The 13,468-nt window shown below is 41.5% G+C and overlaps 1 protein-coding gene across 3 annotated transcripts in view; it reads left to right on the top strand.

Annotated features, from left to right (window-relative positions):
- The first annotated feature begins 2,724 nt into the window (after positions 1 to 2,724).
- Positions 2,725 to 13,468, top strand: part of LOC109907370 (septin-7) — a 43,815-nt gene continuing 33,071 nt past the window's right edge. For 2 of the 3 annotated variants that reach the window (XM_031793412.1, XM_031793411.1), the window contains exons 1-3: positions 2,725 to 2,959; positions 3,913 to 3,914; positions 10,620 to 10,722. In XM_031793412.1, the coding sequence (XP_031649272.1) occupies positions 2,905 to 2,959; positions 3,913 to 3,914; positions 10,620 to 10,722 (160 nt within the window). In that variant the 5' untranslated portion in view covers positions 2,725 to 2,904. Of the gene's footprint in view, positions 2,960 to 3,912; positions 3,915 to 6,897; positions 7,011 to 10,619; positions 10,723 to 13,468 lie in introns of those variants that run through there. The other variant, XM_031793413.1, reaches the window with a different exon arrangement.

The raw sequence follows: 13,468 nt of genomic DNA, 5'->3' as shown, positions 1-13,468 counted from the left end.
GTCAAGATCTCTTGGACGAAGATCCTGATGTGTTTATCGCATCGTCCTTTCAATAAAGATGGGCCAGTTTGCCTCCTGATTATGGTTTAACTTTCATACTGTAACCGCTAGGTGGCACCATAGGTCATATGATCAATCCATGAACGAATCATTCCATCATTTTGAAAAATGGTCACAGTTCCAGTCTGCTTAAGGATTGGCACTCCCATAGGCACCAATGCATTAGCAACTGGGTCTGGTCTGCTTAGTTCATTGACTGTATATGAACCAGAAAAAAGGAGCGAGTGAGATGTCTCGCTTCCTTATCTGTCTCTGAAAGTTCTCAATGTTGCTGCCCAGGCTTTTGGGCAGTGCAGATGGGATATGTGTACTATCCTTTCAGAGCTTTCGTATACCCACCTTACCAATGTTCTTGCAGTAAAATGTTTGGACGGGAGAAGTTGAGATGTGGGACATGTGGGAAAGATGACTGTGAAGGAGATGTCGAATGTTTAGTAGAAAGAGTGGCCGAGGAGCAAAGTGCTGTAACTGTGGTGGAGAACCTGAACCGAAATCCTTAAAATGCCCGATTAAGGTGAAAGAGACTGAGGCTGCCAAAATCAGGGCAGTTGAGAGAGTCTGCTATGTGGAGGCTGTCAAAAGGGTAAAAAGGTCAAGAATCTCTGAAGGACCGGTGGTAGTGAATACCGGTAGGCCTACATACCAGTAGTACCCAGATATTCTTCACATGAAGAAAGTGGACTTTGTGTAATTTATAACAATGGTGGTAAACAGCAGTGAACAAGCTGAAAATAAGTCAAGAATGATCGACACCATTGTTTATGCAGCTGAACTCTTTCTAGGATTAAAATATTTTATATCTGATGAGCTACTGTACATGTTTTAGCAGGGTACTTTATTTTTCAAATCACTGAAGGAGTGGTGGTGAAGGTAGGCAACAACACCTCCACTACGCAGATCCTCAAAACAGGGTCCTCGCAAGGGTGTGTGCTCAGCTCCCTCCTGTACTCCCCGTTCACCCATGACGGCGTGGCCACGCACGCCTCCAACTCCATCATCAAGTTTGCAGATGACACAACAGTGGATTGCCAACAATGACGAGACAGCCAACAGGGAGGAGGTGAGAGCCCTGGCAAAGAGGTGCCAGGAAAATAACCTCTCCCTCAATGTCAACAAAATGAAGGAGCTGATCGTGGACTTCAGGAGACAGCAGAGGGAGTATGCCCCCATCCACATCGACAGGGCTGCAGTGGAGAAGGTGAAAAGCTTCAAGTTCCTTGGCGTACACATCTCTTGACAATCTAAAATGGTCCACCCACGCAGACAGCGTGGTGAAGAACATCTAACAGAGCCTCTTCTGCCTCAGGAGGCTGAAGAAATTTGGCGTGGCACCTAAGACCCTCACAAACCTTTACAGATGCACCATTGAGAGCATCCTGTCGGACTGTATCACTACCTGGTATGGCAACTGCACCATCCGCAACCACAGATATTTGCAGAGGGTGGTGCATTCTGCCCAATGCATCACCGGGGGCACACTGCCTGCCCTCCATGACTTCTACAGCCCCCGGTGTCAAAGGAAGGACAAGAAGATCATCAAGGTCCTCAGCCAACCAAGCCACAACCTGTTCACACCGCTATCATCCAGAAGGTGAGGTCAGTACAAGTGCTTCAAAGCTGGGACCGAGAGACTGAAACAGCTTCTATCTCAAGGTCATCAGACTGTTAAATAGCCATCACTTGCCGGCCTGCACCCAGCACACTGCTCTGAACTTAGTCACCGTCACTAGCCGGATACCACCCGGTTACTATTGCTGTACATACAGTTGGAGTCAGAAGTTTACATACACCTTAGCCAAATACGTTTAAACTCAGTTTCACAATTCCTGACATTTAATCATAGTAAAAATTCCCTGTCTTAGGTCAGTTAGGATCACCCCTTTATTTTAAAGAATGTGAAATGTCTAATTTATCATTAGGAATTCCTTTTGCAATTATGTTAGCACAGCTGAAAACTGTTGTGCTGATTAAAGAAGTAACACAACTTGCCTTCTTAAGACTAGTTGAGTATCTGGAACGTCAGCATTTGTGTGTTCAATTACAGGCTCAAAACGGCCAGAAACAAAGAACTTTCTTTTGAAACTCGTCAGTATTCTTGTTCTGAGAAGGCTATTCCATGTGAGAAATTGCCAAGAAACTGAAGATCTCATACAACGATGTGTACTGCTCCCTTCACAGAACAGAGCAAACTGTCTCTAACCAGAATAGCAAGAGGAGTGGGAGGCCATGATGCACAACTGAGTAAGAGGAGAAGTACATTAGAGTGTCTAGTTTGAGAAACAAGTCGTCAACTGGCTGCTGGCCTTTTGTATTTCTGATCAATATGATTTTTTTTTTAATGCACAAAAAAGTGATTTTCTTTCAAAAACAAGGACATTTCTAAGTGACCCCTAACTTTTGAAGTGTAGTGTGTGTGTGTGTGTGTGTGTGTAAATATATATACACTTCGGACTTATTGCTCGATATTACTGCACTGTTGGAGCTAGGAACACAAGCAATAAAACCTGATAAATATGTGTATGCAACCAATAACATTTGATTTGAGTGGGAATATATTTTATTTTGTAGTTTGTGTGGATTAATGTTATTTTTCCCTTCCCTGTATGGAATTTAGTTGCATTTTGTGATTTATTTTCACCCTTGTCCAGTTGGTGGCGACATGACACTTGCGTGTAGTTCACCATAAAACCTCAGTGAAGACGAAGTATTTTGGGGACTAGAGTCCTCTATCTATTTCTATGTCTCCACCACATGCAGCAGACAGTGGACATTTTTGACATTACACGAAATAAGTTGGGTACGACATTTACAGTTTTGTGGTCTGCCGTGAGTACGTGAAAGGGAATGTCTAACGGTGCAAGATCGGTTAGTGAGGTGCATCGGAACGGCAATATTATGGGTGAGTTCTCTTACTCTGTCCGTTTTAATTTATTCGGGAACTTTTGCTATCTTTTATTTGCGTCCTCGGAGTTGTTACTAAAGAACTTTGTCAGAATTAGCTAACTAGTTACCTAGTTAGAAAAACGATAGTTAGTTGGCTCATTGAAATACATTCACACACCGCTGGAGAATGACCGCGAGTAACGTTACTTTGGCATTTCCTTTGTTGTTTTTTTTCTCGACTGAGTGGCTTTGTTACCTGGCACACAGGCGGCTAGTACAGTACCAGCAAACGATAGCTAACATTGGCTACCTATCGTTAACATGTTGAGATACAGTCAGAGCAGTTCATTACTGGCTAAATAATATGCTGGGTGAAGAATGTCAAATGAGTTTAGTTACTTCGTCAGATGCTAGTTGTGATAAGTTGGCAACCCCAACAAAAGCGCATCATAAATAGTTTTGTTAGCTAACTAGAAACGTTAACTAACGTTACCTAGTTAACTACTAGCGCAGAGAACAATTACGTTATAAAAACCTTTTACTACTAGCTAGGTAGGTTGTAATGGAATAGTTGACGTCGCTTGCTAAACTGTGAATGGCTGCTATTCCAGAAAGTCGACGTAGCTTGCTTAGTTTCAGATGTCAGAAACTGGCAGTGTTGATCACATAACTAGTCATTAGTTAATTAAAGTGGATTGAATCAATGCGGGGGAAACCTGGAGCAAAGTTGTTATGAACCAAAACTAGCACCAACACCTAGCAAGATACGTCATCATTCGTTTGTCTGTCAAAATGTCAATCAAAAACCCATCTATGTTTTACTTGGATTGCAATATCTCCTTTAGAAAACGAAGTCCTGTATTGGTTCACATGAGACTGGATTAATACTGTGGTAATAATGTTGTAAATGCATGGTGGATTCTCTTACTGAGTTACTCTGCCTGTCAGTTATTCCCCTGTGACCTGTAGCTGTAGAATCTGTCATGAAATGGTTTGCTGTGAGTATAGAGACCGGCATTGATCCTCACCCTAGCCATTCAAACCCAACAGTCTACCTACCGACAGACCATGTGAATGTTCTCTCTAGTCCTTATGGAATGCATGCAATGTTATTACTTTAGTTTGAGTAAATAAATTGTTTTCTACCTTCTCTCTCAATTGTTATTGAACAATTGCTGTCTCTCCATTATTGCAACTAACTTTTTGTGGGGCCTGGGAATGCCAGGATGTCTGATGACACAGCTGACTAAGACAGCCCATAGCCTGGGCAGAGTTTGTTTAGGTGCCCATAAAAGTCCCATTTTGGATGATTTCCCCATCTTGGTGTAGCTTATTTGTTCACTCCCCTTCAATGATTTAAAAGCATTGGATTGGTGTGTGAAATACGGTAGACACTCAGTGGGAGAGAATTGGAATTTGGCCTCAGATGAACTGGGTATGTAGTGAAGGGAGCTTTCCACGTAGACCACTGATTGTTCTTCACCTCACTCTCAGGACTGTTTTACTCACAGACTTAACATTATTCCTAAATTACAGTTTAGTAATAAAAATGGACTGATTATAACACTAAAGCATGTGTGGCAGACACAGACAGACTGATGGAGAGCTTTACAAAACTATTAGTCTGATAAAGAACGATCTGGGAAAATGAAGAAAGGTTGTGGGAGGGGTCAGACTTTCTGAAGTAGAGCAACATTCTCTACCGTGTATCCTCCTCTAGTATTTGCAAGACGACATCATTGTACTGTGCTAGGTCTTGCTCTGGGGTTAACTGAACACTCCTCTTTCTAACCTCAGGCTCTCTGAGGCAGACTAGCCTCAATCCCACCACTTCTCTTCTGGCAGTTGGTAGGGCCTAAAGGAGGAAGCAAAGCTGCTATCCTGGCGGTATGTAGTGGCATTTGTTAAAGCCACTGTGTAAAGGTTGAGGTGAACATCCAAGACACAGATGTCCACCACCCCGGGCCCTCTCTCCAACCTTGACAATGGTATTAGAAATATGTCATTGGTGTTGCCTTGAAAAATACCTGACTGACTTAAGTAAATTTCAACAAGCTGCTTATGCATGCTATGAGTCAGGACGTTGCAGTAGATGTAGCATATGTTTCATAAGCTGATGTTAACTTTTATGACCTTGGACTAGTGGAAAAGTAGGGAAGGCTCTGAAGTGCACATCAAACGTTTCTCTCCTCAGTGGGAGCTAGCTAAGAGTTGAGCATTATGATCATGACGCTGCTGTCTCAGCTATGTGCTGTGGTTGCCATGAAGTGTCTGATCAGCGACAGGCACCACTGACAGTTGTACTGTGTACGTGACAGATGCTGCTGCTCCAGAGCAGACTGACAGACATAACATCAGGAGGAAGTGGCTTGGGCTGTGATGCATGCTACATCTGTCTACTTCTACACCCCACACACACACACACACACCTGGCATTTGAACATTGAAACCGTCAAAGACGATGAGCTTGAGTGAAGGCTAGGTGGGGCAGATCCTCTGTGTAAGTGGTTCGTTAATAGCCAATGAGCTGAAAAACTATCTGTATGAAGCTGCTGGAAGGAACAGCCTCTTGCTAAGAGTTGTGCTTTATCGCCAAAAATGTCTCCTCCGCTTAATAATCACAATTTTTGGCCAAACTTTCAGGGTCTGGGATAACTTTCAGGGTCTGGGACAGCCTGAGTGAATGCTTAAATTCTTGCCACCCTATTGGTGGCTTTACGATTTTGGGGAGACAACATTATAGGAATCTGCTGTTTGTCAGTGTGAGGACTGACTCTAGCTACTGACTCAGGATTATCTGCCATTCTTCAGTCTCTCCAACACTGAAAGCTGTGGGAAGAGGCCCGCGGGGCTGACAGCCAATAAGATTACACTACTTTGTTTTTAGACAATAGGATTTCATTTTCACATCAGTCTCTGAAATGATGTATCAACACCTCTAAACTCCTGGATTAACCAATGACAGCTCTCCTATACAGATCTAAAAAGCTGTAGGAAGTTTGAGTTAGTTGTAACTCCTCAAATTGAAGCTCAAGTGAGTTGTAGGATTGAGGATTAGGCCATTTGAATGCTAAATAGGTTGATTTGCTGAATTATAAGTATAAATTTGCTCTCTTATTGCTTTAGCCTAACTTGTTTGTCATTACAGTTGGCAAGTACATGATTTTTCTTCTCTGAACTGAGAACATTGTTTGGCTGCTGACTCCACACTCCTCTTCAGTAATGGCTGCTATCCTATTTAGGGAAAGACTCATGTGAGCTATCATGGCACTTTACTGGCAGCCAGAGAGCTGTAAAAGAAGCTGAGGCTACAACCCTGTTCCAGACTAGACTGCTCGTAAATCTTGATTCATCTGTGTTGTTCACCCTCTGAGAGCTATATATACACACACACACACACACACACACACACACACACACACACACACACACACACACACACACACACAAAAGGATATCTGAGACGTTTATGCATGGGTTTGACGACAAATAACCTAGCCCTATAAAACAGGTAAAATCCCTTAAAGTAGAATGAAGAAACTGAGTGAGAAAATACTTTTTCATACCTGTGGCGGATCGTATTGAATTTTTGGTGAAAGATGCAGGAACTAGCATTAACCAAGCAAACAAAGTATGCATACCACCACCAATCATCTTATCTGATTGAGTGATATAGGGAAAAAATTAATAGCAAGACCTATCAGTACACTGTAAAGGCTAGAAGTTACACAAGTAAACTGTACCTCAGAAGCTATGCCTTTCTGACTACTAAATGAGTAGGCATATTTCTTGGTCATGATGGCACTTGCACATTGAAACGGCGTCAAAGTGAGTTAGTCCTTCTGGGCTTTTATCTGCAGGCAGACATGAATGTGTTATTCTGACATGATGAATGGTGGACTCATTTGTCTGTGTTAGCTGATTTACTGATTTACTGATTTCTAATTTCTTTACTTTATGGTGTGGTGCTTGTCCTGTTTACCGCGGACTGTGAATCATTCTGCATCTCCCCTCTTCCACCACCACCTCACTATCAACCATCCTGATCTGCACTCTCCAACTAAGCTGTAAGTATTATTGAGACTGATGGCCTAGCGTCAGTCCACTGTACCATACCTTTAGGTTATAATATTTACTTATTTGATGATGTTAGGAGAAGAGAATGTTAGATTGGGCATATGAATTCAATCGATTATCTGATGAATGATTGGGTCCATGTTGTAGGGCTGGGCGGTATACCGTATTTGACTATATACCGGTATTGATGCACAGACTGGTTTGGGTTTATAATTTACCTTCTATAATGGTATTTGAATGTTTGGTTTGTTAAATGTGATACGCCGTGTGTAACATCCATTTTTATAGGTTACTCAGCTACTTGAGTCATCTCAATTCAAGGGGCTTTATTGGGATGGGAAACACATGTTAACATTGCCAAAGCAAGTGAGGTAGATAATATACAAAAGTGAAATAAACAATAAGAATGAACAGTAAACATTCCACTCACAGAAGTTTCAAAATAATAAAGATATTACAAATGTCATTATGTATATATTTGCAGTTTTGTAACGATGTACAAATGGTTAAAGTACAAAAGGGACAATAAATAAGCATAAATATGGGTTGTGTTTGTTTTTCACTGGTTGACCTTTTCTTGTGGCAACAGGTCACATCTTGCTGCTGTGATGGCACACTGTGGTATTTCACCCAGTACATATGGGAGTTGATCAAAATCGTTTTTGTTGTCTAATTCTTTGTGGATCTGTGTAATCTGAGGGAAATATGTGTCTCAAATCTGGTCATACATTTGGCAGGAGGTTAGGAAGTGCAGCTCAGTTTCCACCTCATTTTGTGGGCAGTGTGTACATAGCCAGGTCTGCCTACGGTGGCCTTTCTCAATAGCAGGGTTATGCTCACTGAGTCTGTACATAGTCAAAGCTTTTTTAATCTCTCTCTGTCTCTCTCCATGCTGCTTTCCACACAGATCTAGCCCTGCCCCCTGTCACTCCAGGAGCACATTTGTTGTTCGTCAACCACGATACACTTAGGTTCAATCTGCATGGTCAATACAACAATGTTGATCACAACGATGCTGTTTTCACTTTACTTAATATAAATCCACTAGCGTTCTTTAATTACACTTTTAGTTTGTTTCTTACATCTGCCATCAGCTAGTTTGTCTTAGCAAGTTGGGCCTAAATCTTAAAGCTAATCGCTAGCTAGCTGGCTAGTTATAATAAACGTACTGAGTCATAGCATACGTAACTAGCTATACAGCCTGGTAATACCAGTGATTTGTGTAGACTTAAATCAGCATGTTTGTGCAACAGTATCTTCTAAATCAAATAGGAATACGCAAAGCATGAGTATGTTAGCTAGCTAGATGAAGTAGCTAAGAGCGAACATTCAATGTAGTCAAAGATTATAGATCCCCTAGGAAACATTTAACACTTTGTTTCCTACCCTGTCACAATAACTTCCCCCAGGCATTTTCATTCATTGCCATATTAAACAACACTGTATTCAAAGTGCCCACTATTATATTCTAACTATAGAATTATAATAATCATTCAATTTCCATTATTCAAACAGTTCACCCAAGTGTTTTTCTCGAAATCAAATCGCAATTGCCACATTTGGTTAAAAATAAGGCTTAGATTGTTTGCCCTTAATGTGCAGCCCTACCTGGCAGTGTGGAAATGATCTCAAATGACTGCAGGAAATGTATAAATGCTAAACATTATTTTTTGGTTGAATGGAAAAGCATAAAACAATCAGAATGGAGAAAGACTCATTGAAATCAGTTGAGAGAATGTACACTACTGGTCAAAAGTTTTAGAACACCTACACATTTAAGGGTTTTTATTTGTACTATTTTCTACATTGTAGAATAATTGTGAAGACCTCAAAACTATGAAATAACACATGGAATCATGTAGTAATAACCATGCTACAAATCAAAATATATTTGAGATTCTTCAAATACCCACCCTTTGCCAGCTTTGCACACTCTTGGCATTCTCTCAACCAGCTTCACCTAGAATGCCTTTCCAACAGTCTTGAAGGAGTTCCCACATACGCTGAGCACTTGTTGGCAGCTTTTCCTTCACTCTGCAGTCTGACTCATCCCAAACCATCTCAATTTGGTTGAGGTCGGGTGATTGTGGAGGCCAGGTCATCTGAGCAGTCTATCACTCTCCTTCTTGGTCAATAGCCCTTACACAGCCTGGAGGTGTGTTGGGTCGTTGTCCTGTTGAAAAACAAATGATTGTCCCACTAAGTCCAAACCAGATGGGATGGTGTATCGCTACAGAATGCTGTGGTTAAGTGTGCCTTGAATTCTAAACGAATCACAGACCGTGCCACCAGCAAATCACCATCACACCACTTCCTCCATGCTTTACGGTGGGAAATACACATGTAGAGATCATCTGTTCACCCACATCTCACAAAGACACAGTGGTTGGAACCAAAAATGTCCAATTTCGATTCCAGACCAAAGGACAGATTTCCACCGGTCTAATGTCCATTGCTCGTGTTTCTTGGCGCAAGCAAGTCTCTTATTGGTGTCCTGTAGTTGTGGGGTTTTTGCAGCAATTAGACCATAAAGGCCTGATTCATGCAGTCTCCTCTGAGCAGTTGATGTTGGTGTCTTTTACTTGAACTCTGAAGCATTTATTTGGGCTTATGTGCTGTGGTTGCCATACATATCCTTATCTGGGTATGTAACTCTAAGGAACATATCTTCTGCAGCAGAGGTAACTCTGGGTCTTCCTTTCCTGTGGCGGTCCTCATGAGAGCCAGTTTCATCATAGCGCTTGATGATTTATTTTTTTGCGACTGCACTTGGAAGAAACTTTCAAGGTTGTTGAAATGTTCCGGATTGACTGACCTTCATGTATTAAAGTAATGATTGACTGTCATTTTTCTTTTCTTATTTGAGCTGTTCTTGCCATAATATGGACTTGGTCTTTTCCCAAATAGGGCTATCTTCTGTATACCACCCCTACCATGTCACAACACAACTGATGGCTCAAATGCATTAAGAAAGAAAATAAATTCCACAAATTAACTTTCAACAAGGCACACCTGTTTATTGAAATGCATTCCAGGTGATTACCTCATGAAACTGTTTGAGAGAATGCCATGAGTGTGCAAAGCTGTCATCAAGGCAAAGGGTGGCTACTTTTTAAGAATCTCAAATGTAAAATATATTTTGATTTGTTTAACACCTTTTTTTGGTTACTACATAATTTCATATGTTATTTCATAGTTTTGATGTCTTTACTATTATTCTCCAATGTAGAAAATAGTAAAATAGAGAGAAACCCTTGAATGAGTAGGTGTTCTAACCGGTAGTGTATGTGTTGCCACCATAGGGTCACCCACTACTAAAGCAAATTTCCAACTTTTATTATTAAAAAACATAATAGTCATACTGAAATTATAATTTAAAATAATATGATATTTTGTCCATATCGCTCAGCCCTAACATGTTGCTATTCTTTGATATCCTGTACCTGTCAATTCATGAACTTTTAAACAGTTTTTTTATAGGCCAGTGATATCACAGCTACTGTGGCGAAGTCAACAGTATATCCAGTCTTTAGTTAAGCGTTGTTACCTGCCCGGACAGTTGGGAAGAGCATGCATTCATGTTTGGTTTTTGTCTACAGCAAGAGAAGCTCCTGGAAGGTTATGTGGGCTTTGCCAATCTCCCAAACCAAGTGTACAGAAAGTCCGTCAAGAGAGGCTTCGAGTTCACTCTCATGGTCGTGGGTGAGTAGAGATATTTGCACCTCATTTTGTCCTTTTTTCTAAATAAGACCCCACTGAACAGAAAAAATGACCTGTTATTTATCTGGGAAACAGATGGAGGATTTACCGCTGTGTAAAAAGCTGTATGCATATTACTTTATGAATCAGCGAAGTATGCATGAAAATTGCCGTTAGAGGCTCCAATGCGTCCCAAATAGCACCCTATTCCCTCTGTATTGCACTACTTTTGACCAGAGTGTGTAGTATGTGGGGAATAGGGTGCCATTTGGGATGCAGTCCCTGTTTGAATGATGTGGACACATCTGTGTAAGAAATGCATGTGGATATGTAATATAGCCTACATATGGCTGTCTGCCATAGACGTTCATGCTTCCAGTCCAGCAGTATTACATTTCAGTCAGGAACTTTATCATGCTACAGTGCTGGCAGTTGGCTGTTAAAATGCATAAGCAATGCTTTCTCTTGAGTTAGGATAACTTGCCTTGCATGTAAAGCGGGACTCAAATGTGCTTCAGCAATGGAGGGTAGTCAGGGTTTATTTCCTCCGTGGTGTGTATTTGTGTGCGCAGGGTGTGTGAGTGTGGTGTGCCTTTTGGATTGTGGGTGGGAGGTTTCCTGTAATTCCATTCATGCAGCCAGAGTTGGAGCCTGAACAGCTGAAGGGAGAGCGGGGTGGAGGGAAAGAGAGACGGAGGATGCAGGCACCATTACATCCCTGCCATTCTCCACTCCACTGTTCTCTCTGTTCCATAAGTCTTGGCCAGAGTACAGTGCAAACTGGCTCTAACCAGAATAGAAAGAGGAGTGGGAGGCCCCGGTGCACAACTGAGCAAGAGGACAAGTACATTAGAGTGTCTAGTTTGAGAAACAGATGCCTCACAAGTCCTCAACTGGCAGCTTCATTGAATAGTACCCGCAAAACACCAGTCTCAACGTCAACAGTGAAGAGGCGGCTCAGGGAACCAGTTTGCGCTGTTCTGTGAAGGAAGCAGTACACAACGTTGTACCAGATATTCAGTTTCTTGGCAATTTCTCGCATGGAATTGCCTTCATTTCTCAGAACAAGAATAGACTGACGAGTTTCAGAAGAAGGTTCTTTGTTTCTGGCCATTTTGAGCCTGTAATCGAATCCACAAATGCAGATGCTCCAGATACAAGGTGAACTGAGTCAGGTTTGTAGGCCTCCTTGCTCGCACACACTTTTTCAGTTCTGCCCACAAATCCTCTATAGGATTGAGGTCAGGGCTTTGTGATGGCCACTCCAATACCTTGACTTTGTCTTTAAGCCATTTTGCCACAACTTTGGAAGTATGCTTGGGGTCATTGTCCATTTAGTAGACCCCATTTGCGACCAAGCTTTAACTTCCTGACTGATGTCTTGAGATGTTGCTTCAATATATCCACATAATTTTCCCCGCTCATGAAGCCATCTATTTTGTGAAGTGCACCAGTCCCTCCTGCAGCAAAGCACCCCCACAACATGATGCTGCCACCCCCGTGCTTCATGTTTGGGATAGTGTTCTTCGGCTTGCAAGCCTCCCCCCTTTTCCTCCAAAGAACATTTCTCCAAAAAGTACAAGCTTTGTCCCCATGTGCAGTTGCAAACCGTAGTTTGGCTTTTTTATGGAGGTTTTGCAGCAGTGGCTTCTTCCTTGCTGAGCAGCCTTTCAGGTTATGTCGATATAACTCGTTTTAATGTGGATATAGATACTTTTGTACCTGTTTCATCCAGCATCTTCACAAGATCCTTTGCTGTTATTCTGGGATTAATTTGCACTTTTCGCACCAAAGTACGTTCATCTCTAGGAGACAGAACGCGTCTCCTTCCTGAGCGGTATGACGGCTGCGTGGTCCCATGGTGTTTATACTTGCGTACTATTGTTTGTGAATGTGGTACCTTCAGGCGTTTTGGAAATTGCTCCCAAGGATGAACCAGACTTGTGGAGGTCTACAATTTTTTGTTCTGAGGTCTTGGCTGATTTTTGTTTTGATTTTCCCATGATGTCAAGCAAAGAGGCATTGAGTTTGAAGGTAAGCCTTGAAATACATCCACAGGTACACCTCCACCTCTAAAGCCATGACATAATTTTCTGGAATTTTCCAAGCTATTTAAAGGCATAGTCACCTTAGTGTATGTAAACATCTGACCCACTGGAATTGTGATCAAGTGAAATAATCAGTATAAACAATTGTTGGAAAAATTACTTATTTATTGATGTCCTAAATGACTTACCAAAACTATAGTTTGTTAACAAGAAATTTGTGGAGTGGTTGAAAAATTAGTTTTAATGACTCCAAGCTAACTTCCGACTTTGAATGTAACTAAGATGTTTCGTGCAGAATTTCTCAAGTGAAAACAAAATGTTGAATGACGACAAACATTTCATTGAAGAATCCCGTCCGTAGTTCCCACTCCAAGGAGTAGCACTGTTGACCAATCACAACGAATGTTCGTAGACTGGGTGTAAAGCAAACTTTTGTATACCATCCACTGTGGCAGGTAGATTAAAAATAAAGAATCTACCAGCCCAAGTATTTTTGTGTTCCGTAAATACACAAAGAAATACAAACTGAGCATGCTTAAGAATTTTTCTAAAACAACACATGTATTACTAGTCTGAAGTAATGTGGTATATTGCTCAATTTAATATTCTGTAACCCTGAGTATTTAAAAATAAATACCAGAAACAAAAAGTTTAGTTGCCCTAGGGTTGTACATTTTGGGGAATATTCAGAGTGGACACTT

This window comes from Oncorhynchus kisutch, linkage group LG17 (assembly GCF_002021735.2).
Source record: "Oncorhynchus kisutch isolate 150728-3 linkage group LG17, Okis_V2, whole genome shotgun sequence".
Classification (NCBI taxonomy): domain Eukaryota; kingdom Metazoa; phylum Chordata; class Actinopteri; order Salmoniformes; family Salmonidae; genus Oncorhynchus; species Oncorhynchus kisutch.
Note: the sequence above shows the minus strand (reverse complement) of the source record. Positions and strands in the feature narration are given on the sequence as shown.